The sequence below is a fragment of the Hippocampus guttulatus genome, chromosome 19, assembly GCF_054856545.1.
Source record: "Hippocampus guttulatus isolate MCC_2025c chromosome 19, RoL_Hgut_1.0, whole genome shotgun sequence".
Classification (NCBI taxonomy): domain Eukaryota; kingdom Metazoa; phylum Chordata; class Actinopteri; order Syngnathiformes; family Syngnathidae; genus Hippocampus; species Hippocampus guttulatus.
The window spans coordinates 6,530,221-6,550,816 of record NC_141279.1 but is presented as its reverse complement, the minus strand read 5'-3'; the positions used below and the strand labels follow the sequence as shown (position 1 = coordinate 6,550,816).

Below are 20,596 nucleotides of genomic sequence, written 5' to 3'. Positions count from 1 at the left end.
GGTCTGGTGTGTCAGCATTGCTGTTCGTTCTGCACCATAACTTTGTGTTCAATTAATTAACGGTCAGGTGTTATCGATATTTAGTGTGGAAACTATCGGTTTTGATGAAATCAAAAGGCCCTCAAAGACCTGAGTGAAAGCAGATTGGAGCAGCAGCGCTACCTTGTGGTGATAAACGCTAAAAGCAATCACGACGGCCATGGCACCTGCGAAATGTCATCGGAGTCTGGATACATGCAGAATCAAAACTCTGTTAAACTGAAGCTTAAAGAATGACAAACACGTGATTTTTGAGGAAGTGTCTTTATTTAGAACCAATATAGCAAACGAAACATACTGTAACAGAGAGCATCCATTTTGTTTTTTTTGAAGACCCTACTTGGAATGCTTTTCTAATCTACTCGCATACATGCTCTTGTTTACTGTTGCTAGTTCACATCCACCCTGAGATGATGAACATCCAATAAACCGGAGACGTAAGGCTGCTCTTAGGAAGACTTGACCAGTGCAGAAAACTCTGAAATATGGAACAAAGAGGAAAAATAAAGGACACGTTATTTATAATAGTTGCATTCACATTTTTGTGCTCAGGCCAAAGCAAGACAATTTTTTTTCCTTTGCTGGCAGAAACCTTGAATGAGTTATCTTGCTATGAAATTGTAAAAATCCAGTAAGCATGGCACATTTGGTTATATAATAGGCTATTTATGCTCAGTGGGTATTAGCTAAGTCAAAACAAATCTTCTCTTGACGATTGTTTTCAAGTACGCGTCTTCGCCGCGCTCACAAAATCAGAAAAGTCAAAATATCACCGACCTTCCCAGCCAATCTTGCCGTCACCGTCGGAGTCGCCTTCGAGCAGGAAGCCTCTGGTCTCAGCAGCAGTCAGCGTCCTGGCTCCTTTGGAGAAGTTCTGCAAGAAGAGTCTAACGGCAAAGTCATCAATGTGTTTCTTATGAAATGACACTCAAGAGAAGGCAAAGTCAGGCTTGAAGAAAAAAAAAGAAATCGACAAACTCAACTGTAGCTCATCCTGCTCAATGAAGCCACTTTTGTCCTGGTCCAAGATGTTAAACACCTTCTCTATCTCTGTTGGAGTCTTTTTCGATAGACCCACCGCTTTGAAAAACATCTTTGGGGAAAAGGAATCCTTTGCTGGAAGAAAAAAATAATAATCAAGCTTGGAATCTTGGTCGTGGTATTCTAACCCCAGACCAAAAAGAAAATGAAAAGCTCTGACCTTTACACGCGTTTAGAGCCGAGGTAATGTCCGAGACGGCTAGAACGTCGGTGATGGTCATGACGACGGAGATTGTTGTGGTCCAAGTGAGCGGCCACCGCGGTTTGATGTGCGACGGCTGATACGCGGAAAGAAACAAAGCGGCGTGGTGAATAGGCTTCACCCCCCCACCGGGTGTCAGAAACCACCAGCGTCCTTCTGTCCGCTGCCACCCGCAGCTGTGACCACTTCAGACGTTATTCAACGTACGGGCTGTTCCAACCAACAAGGTGAAAGTCTCAAAGCGGAGGCGGCTGGTCAGTCGCCTTCACAATGCGAAAGTCAGAAGCACATCTCAAGTCTGAACTTTTTCCAAACGAACCGCACGACCCAAATATGGACAAGGAGTCCTGTATATAAGAAGGACGTAGATTATATGCACAGTGCTTATGGAGAGACGCAAACATTTCCCTGCTACCTCATTCACTGGCTCCTTGCCATCCTCTTATTCATCCATGCATTTCCACGAGTTAAAAACATCCTGTTTTTATCCGGGCCTCGGTCACTATCAGGCCCAACTCCGTGGAAATGTCTTCTTATCCCTCCCACATGCTACATTTAGCATATGGAAGCATGGTTGCAACCGTGGGCGGCACATCTGCCTCCCATATTTGAACTTAGGACTCCTGGTTTAAGTTGACTGTCAAACTCACCATAAAAAAAAAAAGGGCAAAATTACATCGGGGGTTCAAAACAACCTCATAACTTTGCTTTCAGCCCGCTAGCTTAATGCTAAGACATCATGGGAAACACCATAGATGGGCTGACGAATAGCATCTCTATGTCAGGGTTGTAACAGCTTCGAACAAAAATGACAGAGAGAGAGAGAACATAAAAATACTCACCGGCATATATTCTTTGTCCTCAGCGAAGAAAGACTTGGGTCGTAACATATCCTCCCTCTCCGTGTTTATCCGTTCTTCTGCAATGCTGCCCTCCGGTGGCCAAGGCATGCACCAAAAGAAGCAGCACAACACACATTTAATCGAACCATTCCATTTAATGATGTCATCATTTTGTGTTTAAAATGTAAAATATTATAAAGGGTCACTTTTCAAGACAACATTTGTTGTTTTTGAGACGCGAGAATTGATAATCGGCATTTCCATTAATTTTCATATGATGCATCATACATATGAGTAGCAGAAAATAAAAGTTTGTACCTTCAGCGGGCAGCACGGTGGTCCACTGGTTAGCATGTGGTCTGCTGGTCTGAGGTTCAGGGTTTGAATCTCTCATCTCTGTATATAAAATGTTAATAGCATGTCGACATGTGGCCTGCAATTATTCTGATGCGACTATTTTCGCCACTGAGCTCGTGTGTATGCAAAGACACGATGGCGACTATTTAGTTGTCAAGCAGTATCACATCCAGCGTACAGGGGGGACGCTGGAGTGAAGCGGACGTTACGGTAACACACATGCACCACGTGAGGGTGTTTGGCTCGGCCACATGGTGACGCCAGCCCCGTTTCCTCAGGATGGGCCTACGGGTGAGACCTGCGACTGGCCGAGGAGTGGAGCAACGACAAAAACATCCTTTGCTCCCCCTCCCCGCGCACATCTGCGCACCCGCCGCCCACCCTCGGCCTTGTGCCTTTCCTTACTCCCGGGCTTGTTTTCAGGAAGACCAGGCTTCCTGTGTGATGGATGAGAGGCGGGAAAAAGGGGGGATGGGACGGAGGCAGAGAGGGATGGGTTGCAAATGCATTTTCGGTTCTAGGCGTGTATGAAGCGTTCGGAGTTAGTGCTTGCACAGTTGGATTGGAGAGGAGACACTTGCTCAGTTGGGGAGTGGTCCACTGGTTGTTTTGGGACTTGGAGTTATCAGCATGTCATGGGACCAAGCACAGGTATGAACACTTAGTTAATAAACAATGTTTGCTTGTTATTTGCTGCCGAGGTTCATGCAGTGGTGGGCCCATCTGATTTTTAAAAGAGACAGATAGGCCAGGAAACGGGCACATTCTTATTTATGGCTAATAAGAATCGACAGTGCTGCGAGTAATAATTAGTCTCCCGAACTTCCTGTCAGTCAAATTGAAACCAAAGATGTCTCTCTCGTCTCGTCCATGTGACATTTGGAAGCAAGACCCCTGTCGAGCTGTATCAGATTCTGAGCAACCGAAACGGGACCCCATCCATCATGAGTCAAATTCCAAACACAGCGGGAACAAGCCGCATCATGTCGAAACAGAAATGGCATACTTGTTGCTTGGCGACAAGCTCTCATTGTCCATTCTCTCTTTCGTTGCAGAATCTTTTGCTTTCTTATGACTAGGGAGGCAAAGACGGCCCGTCGCTCACTTCTGACAACAACATCCTGATGCTGTTTGGGTGTGCCACGCAGAACTCCAGCATCAGTGATTTTGTTGCCAGCGGGAGGACACAATCAGCAGGGGTAGACTAACGCCAGAAGTGGGACGGTCACAGCCGACAAGGCTGGCAAACTGTTTTTTACACACTCGTGTACCGTTGTTGAACCGTAAACCAAACAAGAAATCGTGATTTTTTTTTAAACAAAAATCAACTTGTTTTTATTATTCCTGAGGTATTTGTCCCGATGTTATTCCTAATTCTCCAAAAAAAAAAAAAAAATCAGTGTGTATAAGGAAAACCCAGTACAAGAGCAACTAAACCATGTCTGCCATCCAGTGGTGGATGGTGATATTACAAATTAAAACTATTAAGCGGAACACTTTATTTTGTTTCCTAGTGAATAAAACCCACATGGCCATGACAGGTCTCAGCTTAACACACGAGTCATTTATTCGCGTGCTGATCATTGAGGCACTTGACGCAATTTGTGGAATCTGCCTGCCCAACACCAGCACAATTTTGACATAAAAATTCACATTCTTAAATATGTAAACATGTTCAAACAAGCGTTGCTCACGCCGAGCACCGAAACATCGCTATAATACAAAAACAGCGTCACATACAAAACGAGGTGCTGCTAAAACGATATCTCCACGTGCACAAGAACCCGTCTCCATGTACCAGTGTACATTCCAGAACCACCCGCCATATACACTAGATGAAAGTTAGTTATAAAAAGAAAAAAAAGTTTTTCGATTGACGGCAACAACATTAGAAAATAAAGAAATTTAACACCAAAGGGCTCAGTCCAAATGTCATCTTTGGCGATTTATCATTTCCTCGTTCCATACAGTATGTTTGTTTTTCAATTGACATTATTAGTCGGTGTAAGGCAAAAACTAAATAAGGCGTACAATCATCAATAAGGCTGCAGTGGGGCTACTCTGAATGAGGTTTGAATGTGAACGCTACAATTCACTTTGAAAAGCTTTTCAGATGTTCAAACTGCAGATATGGGAAGTTTGATCCCATTTAGGGTGGCATGTTACAAAGACGGCTGATAGAAAAAAAATCCTTTCGGTACCTTTTTTTTTTTTGGTTTGTTTCTTTTAGCCAGTCCCGTTGTGAGGGGTGAGGCTCTCCCAAGGGCAGATGATCTCCTTGGCCCCCCAAGCTCCCTGGGAGGAGGCTTGGTTCTCCTCCTCTTCATCCTCGGATTCGATGGGGTAGATCCGACACTCTGGGGGGATGTCCACCTTGATCTGGAAAAAGCTGCAGGACGCAGACGGGCTTGAATTGATCACTCTTCTTTTTTTTCATTGAAAATGCTGACCGGCAAATTTATCAACTTTTTTTTTCATAATGGGCATCAATTACACACGGGAGTTAGTTGCGCTCCTGGCGGCCATGAATGTATTATACTGCCCCCTTGTGGCTAAGGCATGCACACCAGAAGTAGGAGAGCAATGTGCATTGAGATTAAGCAAAACATTGTGGCAAAAACTGTTTTATTCAATTCAATGAAGTCATTACTAAACGTTTTTGTAGTTAAAAATATATTTTTTTTCATCAGAGATGCACGTAATCTTCACAAATCCATCTCTGATAAAAATCTGCTTTGTAAATGCTTCACACTCACTTGCCAATCCTCCGTGGCGGGGCCTGGCTGGAGGCGTCCGGACTCATTGGCCGAATTCGTCCACTGGCACCGGCGGCCGCGTGGCACTTGGGCGACAGGCTGGCGAAGACAGCGGAGGGGCCGCCGCCCACCCCGCAGCCCCGCCTCAGCAGCCGCCGCAGCGAGAGAGCCACCCTCGACTTGCACGTCGAGCCGGGTGCCCGCAAGGCCTCACCATCTTGCTCCGCCTTGCCCCCGGCTTCCGCCCTCCGCTCGGAGGCAGAGGTGCTGTCCGGGGTTACGCTGATCGGGGACGGACAAGGGGCGAGGACGGCCAGGGAGGACGAGGGGTTGGCGGAGGGGGAGTCGACCAGGCCGGAGTACACCGCCAGGTGCGGCACCGGGGTGGTGAAGCGGCACAGCTGTGGGATGAAAAACAAAAATAGGTTACAGAGGTTGCTATTTTTAAAATGGAAAGAAATAGGGCTGATCATTTTATTATTTATTAATTTCTGTATTTATTTCTTTTTAGCAGGCCAAAGCGTGTCCCTGTGGACGTGTACTGTTTGCACTAACAACATGGCTGAAAAACAACAGGGGCCATTGCACGGATAACACATGGAAGACTATCAGGACATGGATACAACATCTTACAGATGGTACTGAAGTCAAGGTACATCAGTAGAAGAGATCAGTAGAATAAATGGAAAAACCACAAATCAAAGATAAGATTTTGCTTACGTTTTTTTTTTTTCATCATTAGAATCTTCGGTTGACAATGCAACTTAAGATGGTCATCCTTAGGATGGACATCGGCGGCGGGGATGAATGACGGGACAGACAGATGAGGTGCTGCTGGATGTTTTAATACAGTTGCCATAACATGTATGCAGACAGTACAAGTTGCGTGTGGAATCATGGATCGGGGTGGGTTTGGGGAAGGAGAAGGGGAGTGGGGGACGACAAACAGTAAACAAAGCCAACATACAGAAATATAACACGGACATTGTGGGTGATGCTTTCGATGCCGACACACGATGCTTTTTTTTGTTTCACATGACAGAAGCTGAAGCGACAAATTTTGGGGCTAAAATATGAAGTGTGTTAAGTTGTGTATTTTATTTAATATTTTTAATTCAATAAAACAGTATGCATTTCCATTTTTCAGATTTTTTTAAATCCGTAAAATGTTTCCCTAACAATCTAAATTAGATGATGTAAAAATGTACATGTAGTTGCATGTAAAATATTTATTTAAAAAAATTAAAATACTTCATTGTCATCTTTAAATATTATTTATTATAATAATAATAATAGATTGAAGGTTGAATAGTTACATGTTATGTTTAATTGTAATTAAATGACCCACTCATAAAAAAAACTCTTAAATGTAGAGATAAAATTGATTTTAGAAATATTTTTCATTTTATTAGTTATAATTCATCAATTGACCGATTATTTAATGAAAAAGAGGAATATCAATAAATATAATGACCCAATTTTAGGGGGAAAAAAACAGCTGAATGAATTCAACAAATATTACATGACAACCCTGCAATACGAATAACATTAGTAAATGTTTTTACAAACTTAAATGTGGAGGAAAAGGCAATTTATATTTAATTGCGGGCAATCTATAACAATAATAATTAGAGCATGTAAACGAATAAAAGTCATACATTTGCTAAACTGCTCAACGTGATGAATATGAACCGAATCTGACCAAGCTGACAGACGCACGCAGCGTCATCATTTGTGCTTGCTGAGTTTGCTCATGACCTGCGTGATGTCGACAGGTGCGTTGGCGGCCCTCCTGGCTCGCTCCTCCAGCTCCCGCTGCCGGAGGACGATGGGACTAAGGCTGGGCCGCCGGTTCTTGGCATTCTGTTCTAACTGGGCGTCCCTGGGAGAGCATGGGCAATTAAAAAAAAAACTAACAAAAATGGCTTCAGGGGGATTGGGTCAAAAGAAGGGGCCGACCACCTACGTGAACTTGTGCTCCTCGGGGCAGATGGCCTTCTTCAACGTGTCTTTGAACACCTGAGATTTCATGTAGCGGCCGTACGAGTCCTGCAATTCCACACCTAGTGGTGAATTCTTTAAAAGGAGAACGTCGACAACGTTCGGTGAGCCGGTCGGTAACTGACTTTCTTCATGAGCATGTAAATGTGGGTCTGGGCGGCATCCAGCACGTATCGATGGGGATGCTTCAGGCCGTTCACTGTGATCTCCATCGTCTTCCCGTCGATGTTGATCCACCTTGGGGCGCCGCGGGCCAGGAAAGTCCTGATGATCACAATGATCAGTAATGTGATTGCAGTACTCTCCAGCCCTGACTAGAAAGAATCCACAGAGTATTAAAAAAAAAATGTAAGTCCCGAACGAGTAATTCCTTTACTTATAGATCTGTTCGGCCTTCTCCCGCATGGTCGCCGCCGTGCCCCACTTTAAATCCTCGCAGCCTTCCCAGAATGCCAAGTTTTCACCTGTCAAAACAGCCACCATTTTGTCTTTCAAAATGTCTCCCCCGACGGCCGCCGGCCTCATACCGCTGAACTCTTTCTTCAGAAAGCGCCTGAAGTCATCGCGCCCTCGAGGGTCCGAGAGCAGCTCGCCGAAGCTAAACGTCCAGCGTTCCACGCGCATCTTGGTGGGCGTTTCCACACTGCCGCGATGAAAAGGAAAAGATTTCAAAGTCATCGAGTCGTGTGCAAATCTTATCCGATTGTGTACTGACTTGGGCATGTTCAAGGTCCAGTAGGTGACATCGTCCGTGTGCCAGGGGTTGCTGGGAAGACATTTGGAGAGGAACGGGTCGTGGCTGTTGTAGGTTGCGCTATATTTCACCAACCTGTTGGGAAAACAAAACAAAACAAGTAAACATATTTATTAGCTGGTCCTCATGCACAACAGAATTGGACAAGAAAATATGGACGACAAACGTACGCGCCGATGGACACAGACGACTTGACTCTGGGCCTCATGATGGACTGCTGGGTGAAGATCATCTGCAAAGAGGAAGAGATGAAAATCTAAGATATAGAACCAAAAAAAAAATTTAAAATAAAAATCCATCCATAAAAATAGCAGATGTGAAATTCTTACAATCCTCTCGTAGTAGTCGGGCGTTTTCACCTGCGAGGAGGAACCCAAAAAATGAAAATAAAAAAAAACACAGGGTGTGATGACAGAAATGACATGTAAGAACCGAGTGAACGACGGGCACTTGAGAAGAAAATGAGCAGCGAGAAAAGCCTGCAGGAGACAGAAGACAAAAAAAAAGAGGAAGCAGGCTGAGTAAGGAAAAGAACAAGAAAAAGCATCACGGAAGAGACACTGACTGATGAGAATTCACATCCACTCACCTGTTACCTCATCTGTGTTTGGATCGATTCGCCGGTCGAGTCCATAGTCCATGGCGCTAACCGTACCAGGCTATAAAATAACGACAGTACTTGGCTATTAACCCTTTCAGGGACAACGGTTCCTCCAGTGGACAGCCGATCATGTTATCAGCTTACAGGGTGCCTGAAAGGACGTCATTCTCATACGCGACGTGCAATATTAATCGTCCGTGACCTTTTGGCTCCGATAGGAGATGTGAAGGCAACGAGGCATCGTGGGGAGAGATAATGAGATTCCCCGCCAAGAAAGGTGCAATTTATTTCCACTCGGCAAGTGGATGGTGTCCATGAAGCCGGCATGTGCACGTATGTCTGTCTGTCTGTATGTGTGTGTGTCTGAGTTTCTCACCGGGGGTCTGTGGACCACCCAGTAGGCCCTCTCTTGACAGTCAAACACCACGCGGTCCGGTTTCTTCCTCTCCTTGGCGGCTCTCGGGTTACACACAACACCCTTTGTTACTCATTTTTGCAGCCTCATAATGCGGCGTGCATGCATTTTAGGGGACCAAATATGGTTCAGGAAAAAATAAAAATAAAAATAGGCCTGATTGCATTTGCGTCCTACCTGTACTGTTCTTTCGCCTGCATCACAATGAAGTCCCATTTATGATTCATCCACTTGTGAAGGCGGTTGTACTGCTCCTGAGGACGCCCCGGAGACAACACAACCGTAAGCCTCTCCGGCAGCAGCAGCAGCAGCTGCGTTCTCGGTCTCTCTGACCTGCTCGTGCATCTCCAAGAGCCCCTTCTTGCGTATGTTCCTTTTGGCCAAGTAGATTGCTACGGCGCAGGTACACGTATTAGGGTTGGTTGATGTGTGCTTAGACCTGATCACACTCACCGTAGTCGGTATCCTCCACGGGCCACTGCTGGGCAGGCCAGAAGTATGGCGTCTGAAATGAAAAGTGTGGCGCGTAGATGACAATGAAGACTCACGGTTGGAGACTCAGTTTTTCCTAACTTTACCTTGATTGAACCAACGCACGTAATTTATTACCTGGAAGCGATAGAGTGACGCGTCGGGCTTCAGCAGCAAGCGCTTGTGGTCCTGCAGCGGGTACACGAAGCCCAACGCCACCAGCATGGAACCCAAACCTCTGGCCTCTGACCACAGCAACACAGAGCGAAACTTCACAGGTGTTTATTTGCCCCGTGTTGACTTTCCAAGTTGTTAAAGCGTTAAACTGACCTCTGGTGTCGATTTGGAATCTGTCTGCCAGCCACGCAACTATGTCTTCACCTAGAGACCACATATTCAAATGACATCATTTGAGTGACATAATGCGCATGTGCACATGTGTGTGCATGTGTGTAAATGCCAGACTCCCTCTGACACACGACAGCTGACTACCTTGGCCGCCTGGGGGCCTTTCTGGCTAATATGATGCAGCGAAAAAAAACACAAAAAAAAAAGGACAGTGAAGAAAATAGAAGTAAAGAAAATGTCATTAGCGATGTATTCTCCCTCTACAATTGCCTCTTCTGTCTGCTTTTCTTTCGCTTCCGTCTGTTACTTGTCATTCCATTTCTCCCCTCACTTTGACGAGTCCGCGGGGGTTGTCATGGCGACAAAATCTGAAGCTCTCGAGTTTAAGGCGCTGCGTCTCAGCCGTCAGACGCTGATTACACAATCACTCAGCATCAAGTGTGTGCTGCTCATCAGTGTGTGTGTGTGTGGGTGTGTGCTCACCAGTAATAGCGTGCGGTATGGTGGTGATGACCAGTCGCTGCGGCTGAGACTTCACTCCCGATTTGGGATCCTGCATCTCCAGCAGTACCTTTTCCGCCTGTGGGGGGGGGGGGGGGAAGGTTACCATGACAACTAATGTGGGGGATGCTGGCTGGTGAGGGGGCTAGACGGGTTGCTTTAACAACAGATTGCAAGGGCAGTTTGAGATTGAATATGTCTTCCAGGTTCTTTTAGTGGCAGAACTTTAAATACGTTACAGGTAGCATGAATATACTTTGTGTGTCACTTTTGATTTTCTTTGATGTTGCCTCAACTTGGAGCTAAATCAACACAAAAGTGTCACGCCTTCCTCCTGCACGCGTGATGTGGAAGAGATGAGTCAAGATCCAGTCGCTGGATTAACTTCTTTCTGCATGGGCCCCACTTCACCGACAATGATCCTGTCTTAATGCTTATTAAACTGCATGACCTTATTAGTGTGAGGAGGTGAGCAGTTTATGAAGGTGATGACATTCTGATAACATGTCATGCATTTCTAATCATCTGTTCACTGATTTACATTCAATATTAAAACCATGCAAACAGCCTCATGGCAGCTAGTCAGAGTAAATAATCTATACAAAAGATTCAATTAGATTATGTCCCCCCACAATACGTGCTTTGTTTTCCATACCCGTAGATATGCTGTCATGGAGCCTGAGGGCTGGCTGTGTTTTGTATGAGCAGAACCTTACCTTTTTAAGACACGCCATCCGTGGTCGATATCTCTGCCCGTGATCCCGCAGAGTGTTTCTAATTGTCATGCTGCCTGATGATAATAATGTCCACTGACCACACGCTCAATGCAACTGCGAGCTGTGTCGCCGAGGGATGCTGACTGGAGAGGATAATCAATACCGGTGGTGCCTTCGCGGACTCACAACGAGCTCGGAAAAATTTGATTTATTTTATCTAGCAAATTGACATTGCATTGTGTTACAGCATTTTAACAATATACACTCCGGGATCTACGTTTCTAAATGATGTTCAGGCGCCATTGAGTTTGTTCGAACGTAAAGAGTAGCTTTTTTTAATATTACTGTGCTCAACTCCGTTGTCCCTGAACGACGCACCATACCTCAAAACTAATAGGAATCGACCGATGAAAGGCGGTTTTTTCAGAGGTTACACAACAGTCCTCTTGGGGGCGCTATTCCATTATCAAGCGTTTAAAGTTTAGTTTTATGACCGTTCCGTTGTTTTATTTATTAATAAAATGCTTTTTGTCACCTATTATGTGAAATGTGTCGTTATGTTTATCTCCCAAGACCTCAGTTTAAGCTTACATGGCGTCTCACTACTCCGAGCTAGAGCCGCGTGTGAATGACTCGATATAAATGCGTCTTTTTTGTGGACGTCTGACCAGCCAGATGATAAAATGTCGGCTTTTTAACGAGCTAATCTGGCCGTGTCCGGCGAACTTCGTAGACGGCCGTCCAAACAAGTCTACTTCCTGCATGCAGGGAAGGGGCTTGGTCCCGTGCCTCCTTACGCCGCCGTGCGCAGCGCAGCCAAATTAGCATCGATGAGGCTCTCGCGAACATGGCGGATTTCCTGCCGTCGCGCTCCGTGCTTAAAGTTTGCCTTCCCGTGTGTCTGCTCAACAGCAGCGAGGTGGAGCAGGTCCGCCGCTCCAAGGAGATCGACCGGCGTCTCTCCCGGGAGAAAACCTACGTAAAGCGCCTGGTGAAGATACTGCTGCTCGGAGCGGGCGAGAGCGGCAAGTCGACGTTCCTCAAACAAATGCGGATCATCCACGGCCAGGACTTCGACCAGAGAGCCCGCGAGGACTTCCGAGCAACCATTTATAGCAACGTAATCAAAGGTGAACTGCAACAAAAAAAAAAACAACAAAGTACACAATGGCAAATTTTTGGACGCGTGAATGTGAGGCGAGGCCCGCATTTTGTTGGTTAATAACGGCCGGGAAAAGTTTGCCAGAGAGGCACATAAACAGTCCTCGACACACCCTACACGAGAGCCCCCTTCTGCTTGTTTCAACTTGTTTTTGGCATACATTATCGGTTTGTACCGTCGCTTAGTTTCAAACGTATATTTTTTTAAAGTGATTAAAGCAAAATAAAATAGGGAATTGTTGCTCACCAAGCAGCTCAAATGTAATGGTAGTAACTATGGTGTTCCTGCATGGTAACTTTTCTCATGGAAAGTAAGACTAAGGTCAACTTGCTATACAATAAAATAGACACCAGTGTAATATATAATAGCATAGTCGAGGCAGTCTCTTTCTAAAAACATATATTATGTAATAACAAACTTTGCCAGATGGTCCTTTAGGCGTGTGACCTTGGCAGCAGTACATTGTAATAATCCATTCGTTCCCAACCTCTGTTGAGCCGAGGCACATTTTACATGATAACGAAATCACCCGTACGCCACCAGACAAATATGCAAATTAAGTTACGTTAATTTTACTATCTGCGGTGTAGCAGAATGTCATTTCATTGCTCTGCCTGTCAGTCAACATTGCTGGCATAGATTGATGAGCAAATCTGCAATGGCAGCCCTCATAGGGAAATGCCAAAAGTCACTTTGTCTCATCATTTAGAGACTAATTAACTTTAATTCGCCACGGCATCACACGCTGGTTGGGAATCACTGACGTAATTATTTTTTGACTATGGGATGTCCCGATCACATTACTGACATTTTAACATCGAGTCGCATGATTTTCGAACCATCTCCGCACACGTTTCACCTATTGCGGCCTATAAAACGAGGCATTTTTTAATAACAATTGTGACTTAATTTATTTCATGTATTTTCTTTCCTAATTTGTTATCCAAACATTTTTCTGCATTTAATTAACCTGCCAATCTTCTCCCACTTGCCAGGCATACGTGTGTTAGTGGACGCTCGCGAGAAGCTGCACATCCCATGGGGGGACCCGGGCAACCAGCAGCGCGGCAACAAGCTGATGGCGTTTGACACCCGTTCGGCCAAGATGGTCCGCGGGCAGTTGGAGACACCCGTCTTCCTTCAGTACCTGCCCGCCATCAAAGCCCTGTGGGCCGACACCGGCATCCAGCACGCCTACGACCGCCGTCGCGAGTTCCAATTGGTAAGTCGAAATGCATCGACTCATAAAATTCAACCTTCTTTTTCCTTGCAGCCGACTGTTGAGTGGACAGTCATGTGATCCGCTCAACTTCCTGTTTACACCTTCCTCCCTGTCATAAGATGCTGACATTCCGCCCAGATGGTCACTATAACCACAGATTGCGATTCAGTCAGCCCCATGCGACGTCGGACACTTCATGTCGCTTTCACATGAAAATCCACTTTTTTCCCCCTCTTTTTATGGGTTTGTTTGAGTTGCACAACGCTACTGCCGCAGGTTCTCAATGGTGTTTTGTTAACGCCGCAGCACAGACACAAGTGTGATCAGAGCAGGAATGTTGATCTGTCGTTAAACTGCTTTATGCTTACCGGTACAAACGGGGGGGGGGGGGGGGGTTATTGGCTCGCCCACGGAGTGTTACTTGCGCGGTGAGCTCACGCAGCCTCACATGGAAATTAAAATATTCCCAGGATTGTTTATTTATTTGTTAACTATTTCGTGCATCAATAATGATAACCTGTAACCTGACGACAGGAATAGGCTGTCCACTGTAGTAAGCGCTGTCGCTGAAAGGGTTAAAATGCATTCCGTCAGTCTCCGTGCTACTTTTCAGGGCGCCGTTGTCATCGATGGAAACAGGAATTGAAATCTATGCGGGGCGATTTTGAACAAAATGAATCTTACAGCCTGTGGCAAACAGTAAAATGTATCAGAAAGTGAATCAAGTGAGGTTCCGCGTGTGGGCTGGAGGGACTTTTGAATTGGGACAGCCTATGTGGTGGGTGAATGATGTCATCACCCTTCGAGATGCCACACTTTTTTTTAAATACAATTAGCTTGATAGTTCCAGTTGACGTTTTTGGGGCCTGATCTCAATATTCTAATTGTGTGTGTGTGTGCATATGCACGGGCTGAGTGTGAAAGGATGCATGCGCGCGACGGAGTGAACAAATGTTAAATGCGTTCAAGTAAATGAGTGTATCGCTCCATGCGCGCGCATGTGTGAGTGAGTGATGAGTTATATAGAAATACAATCGTGTTCCAGTTTTGCTTTCGCAGCACATAGCAAAAATGTCTTATTTCTTGTCTCGCTTCTCCTTTTTTATTCCCTCTCTCGTCCCTGTCTGACCGATTTGTCGTCAATTTTGAAACGCCACCCGCGCCTGTTCTCCATCTTGAGTGCTCTCATCTAGTCGTGCATGTGTGGTGCCACCGGTAAGTTAGCTGATTTAAAAGTGTGTGTCACTGGGATTGTTAGCATTTTTTTTGGGGGGGGGTGTCAAAGGGTGAAATTAACACAAAATAGAAATTAGTAGCAGCACTAATGAGAAATTGTAACATAACTGAAACCCCGAGAGAGACACCAGGAAAAACGATAAGGAAAATCACGACACACACACACATGCAGATAAAGGAATGCATGTGAGTCTCTGTGGTTTCATGTCCAGGCTTGCATTAATTGCCCCCCTTCAGCAGAATCTTCCAGAGGATATGCGCACAAGCGAGTGTCTCCATTTTTGTGTGCTCGTGTGACACGTCCAACTGCATCATCCCACATGTGACTTAACTGTAACGTGCTTGTGCGTGTGTGTCTTGCAGGGCGAGTCTGTCAAGTATTTCTTGGATAATCTGGATAAGCTTGGCGAGCCGGTAAGTTTTTTTTTTTTTTTTTGGGTGGGGGGTGTTTTGTTTTTGGGGAGATTTCTACCTTCCATCTACATGCGCTCCCCTGCTCCTCCCCACTTTTTTTTTTCTTTTTGAGGTCGCGGTTCCTTATCTTGTGTCTAGACAACGACGTCGCCGCTGGGGGTTCAGATTTGAATAACCGCCTCACCACCACGGCATTCGATTAACCCGCAACAATTTGTGTTCCTGTTTTAACAACTATTGAAACTATTGTACATCCATCCATCCATTTTCCGAACCGCTTGATCCTCACTAGGGTCGCGGGGGGTGCTGGAGCCTATCCCAGCCGTCTTCGGGCAGTAAGTGGGGGACACCCTGAATCAGTTGCCAGCCAATCGCAGGGCACACAGAGACGAACAACCATCCACGCCCACACTCACACCTAGGGACAATTTAGAGCGTCCAATCAGCCTGCCATGCATGTTTTTGGAATGTGGGAGGAAACCGGAGCACCCGGAGAAAACCCACGCAAGCCCGGGGAGAACATGCAAACTCCACACAGGGAGGCCGGAGCTGGAATCGAACCCGGTACCTCTGCACTGCGAAGCCGACGCGCTAACCACTGGACTACCGGGCCACCACTATTGTACATTGATTTTAAAAATGTTTGCGGCTGTAACCTGCAGGGAGCATTTCTAGTATTTTGTCAGTTCAAACTCATGGTCAGAGAAGATACAATTAAATTATATATCTATATATATCTGTTTTCTTTATGTTAATAAGGGTCCAGTGTTATGCAGAGGTGTGCTTCTAACATTTGTATTTTTTTTACCCTAAAAGTAATGTGTCTGTGTGTCTGCTAGAATTACCTGCCGAGTCAGCAGGACATTCTGCTGGCGCGAAAGCCCACGAAGGGAATCCACGAGTACGACTTTGAGCTGAAGAACGTCCCGTTCAAGATGGTGGACGTGGGCGGCCAGCGGTCCGAGCGGCGGCGCTGGTTTGAGTGCTTCGACTCGGTCACCTCCATCCTCTTCCTCGTATCCTCATCCGAGTACGACCAGGTGAGCAGATTTCTGTTCTCTCCGGACCTGACTAGGGTAGCAAAGAAAGACTTTGAAGCAAAGTGTATCTGGATCGTTTTTTGTGCTGCTACTAATTTCTATTTTCCAAGATGGGGGCAAGCATGACTAACTTGAATGTTCCTCGTAGGTTTTGATGGAGGACCGTCAGACCAACCGGCTGTGTGAGTCGCTCAACATCTTCGAGACCATCGTCAACAACCGCGTGTTTGCCAACGTGTCCATCATCCTCTTCCTCAACAAAATGGACCTGCTGGAGGAGAAGGTGAAGAGCGTGCCTCTCAAGGACTACTTCCCCAACTACAGCGGGCCCGAGCACAGCTTGCCTGACGTGAAGGACTTCATGGTGGAGTGCTTCCGGGCCAAGCGACGCGACGCCACCCAGAAGCCGCTCTATCACCACTTCACCACCGCCATCAACACGGAGAACATCCGACTGGTGTTCCGGGATGTCAAGGACACGATTCTCCACGACAACCTCAAGCAGCTCATGCTCCAATGACCGCCGTGCGCGACTCTAGAATAAGAATCTAGTAGCACGCGTCGGCTGCTTTTACAGTATATTAGTCGTGGTTTAGTGGTTTGCGACGCGGGGCCCGCCGACACGATGCTGACGAGACGTCCTTTGGCTACACGCTACGTTAGAACGTTTCACGTGGTGGAATCGAGAGAACGCTCAATGGTTTCATCTATGTTGGGTCGTCCGTTTTTTTTGGTTGTTTTTTTTTTTTTTTTTTTTGGTCCAAGCACTGAATTCATGCAAGTAACTCGAGTCGGTTGTTGCACTGTTCCACACCCCCGCCGCTGCTTCGTGAATAGATTAACAGCAGACACTCCTACTTATACCTGGTTTCTCCCAAATCGTCCTGGTCCTGACCTTGTCCCATGTCACAAGTGGAACATCTGCAGAAAAAAACTGAATGACCCTGTGATGCCTTAAGAGACCAAGTTATTGTGATTCGCAGCCAGTGTGCTTTGTGATGATCAGGTGTGCTGCAGGAAATTTTCCAATTTCACAAATTATGTATTTAATACAACGAATGTCTTTGTTCATCAATATATGCCAGTGACAAGTGAAACAATTAAATGCTCTTCCACTAGATAGCAGAAGATGCGTCATTAACCTGCGTGTCCTCTTTTTGTCACATTTGTTTAGCGTGCTGAGTCATTTTTGCCAATGTAAATACGTGCCTTGCCTCAAAGATTGGGGAAAAACTCAATTGCAGTGTTACCTAACCTTTATTGAGCCAGTGCACATAAATTTACATTCGAAAAATCTCACAGCACGCCAAACAAATGTGATAAAAATTAGACAAAAAGCAATCGCGCTCTTGAAAGGGATTTCAATCGCCTATTGATGCCACAAGATGGTGGAAAAGCAACACTTTTTCTGTCAGACAGGGCTATGGCCTATCAAAATACACTAATGCTCCTTCCCTTATTTCAATGTAATTCCACTGCACCAAAACAGTATTTATAGAGAAACACTGTATACTGAATGAAAATCTCAAATCTAGGTCATCAACCAATCAAAAAAAAAAAAAAAAAACGACAACAACTGGCATAATACATGAACAATGTTATGGTAAATAATTTTGAAATTTGATAATTCCTACAACACTGTACATTAGAACTTTCTATGATTAATGTAGTAGAGTTTTGCCTAATAACCGACCGACACAAGCCTACACTTCTCTCAGGGTTGATTTTTAAAAAGAAGTCAATAATCCACATTCAGGTTTTTGTTTCCATTCTTTGTTAAATACCACACACACACACACACACACACCTTCTTTGAGTTTTCCAGTTGTCCCCCCATTGAACCCACCCCGCCCCAAGCTTTTGTTGTACATAGTCAAATCCGTTTCTGTTGTAAATAATACTTAGGTTTATCTACTTGTATGTAAATGGTTGTAGAAACGTTTTTGTTCCAAATCACTGCGTTTTCCAATGAAGTTTTTTTTGTCATTCTTCTGCCATATTTTGTTAAAAAATAATTTCCCTGTGTCAACTCATGCCACTCTAACTTTATCAATAAAACAAACTTTTCTAAAGAAATGTAATTATTATTTGATGGCACGTTTTTTTCCAGTTTTAAAATTATTTTACACACGGGTCATATTGAGGTTGCGCACTTGCTTTACCCGCAGGAAAAAAATCGCTTCGTCTCGTTGGAAGAGAATTTTTATGCCAAACCGGAAACGCGAATACATCATCATCACATCGCTCCTGCAAATTCAATTAAATGGATTACATTTAATTCCGCCCCCCCCCCCCTTGTTGTTGTGTTTTTTCCATTCTCAATTAAGGCGCTTTTAACGACCAAACGCATTTCTGTTCAGGCTTCCGAGTGACCACCCAAAAGTAACTCGGGTCCTTCTACTTGCCTGCAACAACACGATCGTGAAAGCTATTCGGCGATTCAGCGTGTCAACCCTCATTGATTGCAATTTATAACTTATAAACTATTACGACTCGTTTAATTCACGATCAGAAAATATTATAAGTTATATTCTTTTTCTTTTTTTCGTTGGCACGTGCGAAATGAGCCTGGGTAAGTAAAAACAAAAAAACAAGTGTTATTACTCGTCTAACGGTTCTAAGGTGGAAAATTAAAATAAATCTTTTCACGCACATGGTCATATTGAGTAGTTTAAAAAAGACATATATTCGATTTTGGAATAAAGCTATTTATGAAAAAAGCAAACTGTCATGAATACTTTCTGGATGCACAGTAGCAGGATTATTGTAATTGTGAGGCGTATTGCTCCTCATTTAAGTTTATGACAGCAGCATGTCTAACTATTAACGGGACCTCTAAAAATTCCATCCCATTGATCGTTTCCCGCCTCCCAACTACAGAGGTATGTCCATTCTGTGGCAAGTCGTACAAGAGGTTAAAGAGCCACCTACCTTACTGCAAGGCAGCCAAGCCTCGTCCCCTCCACCATGAGCGTCTTGAGTCCCCGCCGTCCGGACGACTAGAGGACTCGTCTAAAATGAAGGGGAAGAAGAAGATGACACCGCTCAGTGAGAAGGCATCACCAGAGGTACCTGGAAAAAACGGACAAACATCTACACTGTCGAAGCCAAAGAAAAAGAGCATTCACACCACAATCGGGGTGGCAAAGTCCAGCCAAATTTCTTCAGGATTGGATTCAGCACCACAAAGTCTAGAAACTGTCCCTCTAATAGCCACAAGCACAAAGTCCAAATCCAAAAACTACTTGCCTGAAGAGTCCCAAAAACCCCACAGTGCCTCTAAAAGGAAACAAATCAAATCCGCACAAAAGGAAATAATGGATGTAACGAAGGACATGCCCAGGATTACGCTCCAGCACGTTGGCAGCACATTGGGTCGGGCCAAGACCAGCAGACCTGTCTTCCACATTGAAACCACTCAAACGAACACTAAATCCAGTCCAGATTTAAGTCCAACAAGTACGAGTACCGTCAAACCAAAAGAGTCTCGACATTTGCAAAAGTCTGATTTGTATGGATCCAAAGCAACCCCTATTCAGCCTCCGCTTCTAACCAACCTCCGAACATCCAAAGTTGTTTTTCAACAGACAGAACTCACTTCAATGTTAACAGGTTGCCTTTCCAACCTTCAGTCCAAACCCGAAGATACATTAGCGACAATAGAAAGGAGGAAAGACAACTCCTCAGGTCAGTGTTTGACTGTACTGTGCAAGACAACACACACAAAATACAAAAAAAAAAAAAAATCGAATGAGAGCTTGTTTGAAAATAAAGTGTTGCATTTGTAAAGCCAAAAACAAACACACAATTTATATAAAGCCCAAATATATTTGTTCAAATGCATTTTATATTATCTTGTAGCATTAGAGTCAAAAGCATACCACATCCTCGTGGACCGCGTCTCATTTTTGCCATGCAGGACGCAGCCTGGGTCAGGTGACGTTGAGGGAGATTCCTGAGTGGATGGCCTGCAGGATGCCGCGTCGCCCGGGACACGCGGTGGAAATGATGCAGAGAGGTGAAGAAACTATAAATATACTCTCAACAGCCACATAATTAGGTACTCCTATGCATTGGGTCTGTTAATCTGTTGTGCGTCCCCTACAGGCTGGCACTGGTACTACAGAAAGTATATTGACGTGAGGAAAGGCGGTGTGGGCGGCCTTGGCATGCTGCTGGCCGGATATTGTGTGCTCAGCTATGTCTGGTCTTACCCTCATCTTAGTAAGCACACACCTATCGTGTCTTTATGGTGTCAAGACTTGGGATTATAGTTTTTAATTGTTTCTTTGTTTTGTTTTTTTAGAGCATGAGCGCTGGAGGAAGTACCACTAAGACCAGAAGTATATGCGAAAACAAAAAAAGTGCATAATAGAAATAAACAGAAACGACGAATAATCTACTGAAAAAAAAGTGTGACCCTATGTACGTGTAATAATTGTTGTCGCCCCTTTTTGTCAGTTATCGACGATAATCGC

At 45.0% G+C, this 20,596-nt stretch overlaps 4 protein-coding genes and 1 long non-coding RNA gene across 8 annotated transcripts; 3 read left to right on the top strand and 2 right to left on the bottom strand.

Annotated features, from left to right (window-relative positions):
• Positions 1–287: 287 nt before the first annotated feature.
• LOC147189883 (parvalbumin, thymic-like) lies at positions 288–4,750 on the bottom strand. 3 transcript variants are annotated; one of them, XM_086099352.1, is made up of 7 exons: positions 4,683–4,750; positions 2,443–2,520; positions 2,125–2,214; positions 1,241–1,358; positions 1,023–1,155; positions 817–926; positions 288–517 (listed from the first exon to the last, which is right to left on the bottom strand). In XM_086099352.1, the coding sequence occupies exons 2-7, from the start codon at positions 2,476–2,478 to the stop codon at positions 489–491; spliced, it is 516 nt and encodes a 171-aa protein (XP_085955478.1). In that variant the 5' UTR covers positions 2,479–2,520; positions 4,683–4,750; the 3' UTR covers positions 288–488. The 3 variants fall into 3 exon arrangements, with proteins under 3 accessions (XP_085955478.1, XP_085955477.1, XP_085955479.1); XM_086099351.1 differs by lacking the exon at positions 4,683–4,750 and having other exon boundaries at positions 2,443–3,064; XM_086099353.1 differs by lacking the exon at positions 4,683–4,750 and having other exon boundaries at positions 2,125–2,209; positions 2,443–2,503.
• Positions 3,003–6,436, top strand: LOC147189882 (uncharacterized). Of its 2 annotated transcripts, none has more exons than XR_015097464.1 (4): positions 3,003–3,132; positions 4,712–5,662; positions 5,749–5,889; positions 5,980–6,436. It is a non-coding gene; the product is annotated as an uncharacterized LOC147189882 (long non-coding RNA). The 2 variants fall into 2 exon arrangements; XR_015097465.1 differs by having other exon boundaries at positions 3,031–3,132; positions 3,537–5,662.
• On the bottom strand, positions 4,026–11,610 carry LOC147189881 (regulator of G protein signaling 9-like). Its single transcript, XM_086099349.1, has 19 exons — positions 11,045–11,610; positions 10,311–10,407; positions 9,810–9,860; positions 9,618–9,724; positions 9,462–9,513; positions 9,342–9,400; positions 9,186–9,262; positions 8,970–9,051; positions 8,589–8,651; positions 8,322–8,351; positions 8,163–8,224; positions 7,954–8,067; positions 7,766–7,881; positions 7,615–7,702; positions 7,364–7,502; positions 7,204–7,286; positions 6,996–7,119; positions 5,238–5,638; positions 4,026–4,870 (listed from the first exon to the last, which is right to left on the bottom strand). Exons 1-19 carry the CDS (start codon positions 11,111–11,113, stop codon positions 4,708–4,710), a joined length of 1,977 nt encoding a protein of 658 aa, XP_085955475.1. The 5' UTR covers positions 11,114–11,610; the 3' UTR covers positions 4,026–4,707.
• A 281-nt stretch (positions 11,611–11,891) lies between these two features.
• Positions 11,892–17,238, top strand: LOC147189880 (guanine nucleotide-binding protein subunit alpha-13-like). The gene is made up of 5 exons (XM_086099350.1): positions 11,892–12,174; positions 13,202–13,428; positions 15,028–15,078; positions 15,918–16,118; positions 16,267–17,238. Exons 1-5 carry the CDS (start codon positions 11,892–11,894, stop codon positions 16,636–16,638), a joined length of 1,134 nt encoding a protein of 377 aa, XP_085955476.1. The 3' UTR covers positions 16,639–17,238.
• Positions 17,239–18,518: 1,280 nt separating this feature from the next.
• LOC147189879 (uncharacterized) lies at positions 18,519–20,550 on the top strand. The gene is made up of 5 exons (XM_086138401.1): positions 18,519–18,690; positions 18,999–19,805; positions 20,038–20,136; positions 20,226–20,342; positions 20,425–20,550. Exons 1-5 carry the CDS (start codon positions 18,681–18,683, stop codon positions 20,451–20,453), a joined length of 1,062 nt encoding a protein of 353 aa, XP_085994527.1. The 5' UTR covers positions 18,519–18,680; the 3' UTR covers positions 20,454–20,550.
• Positions 20,551–20,596: the final 46 nt, after the last annotated feature.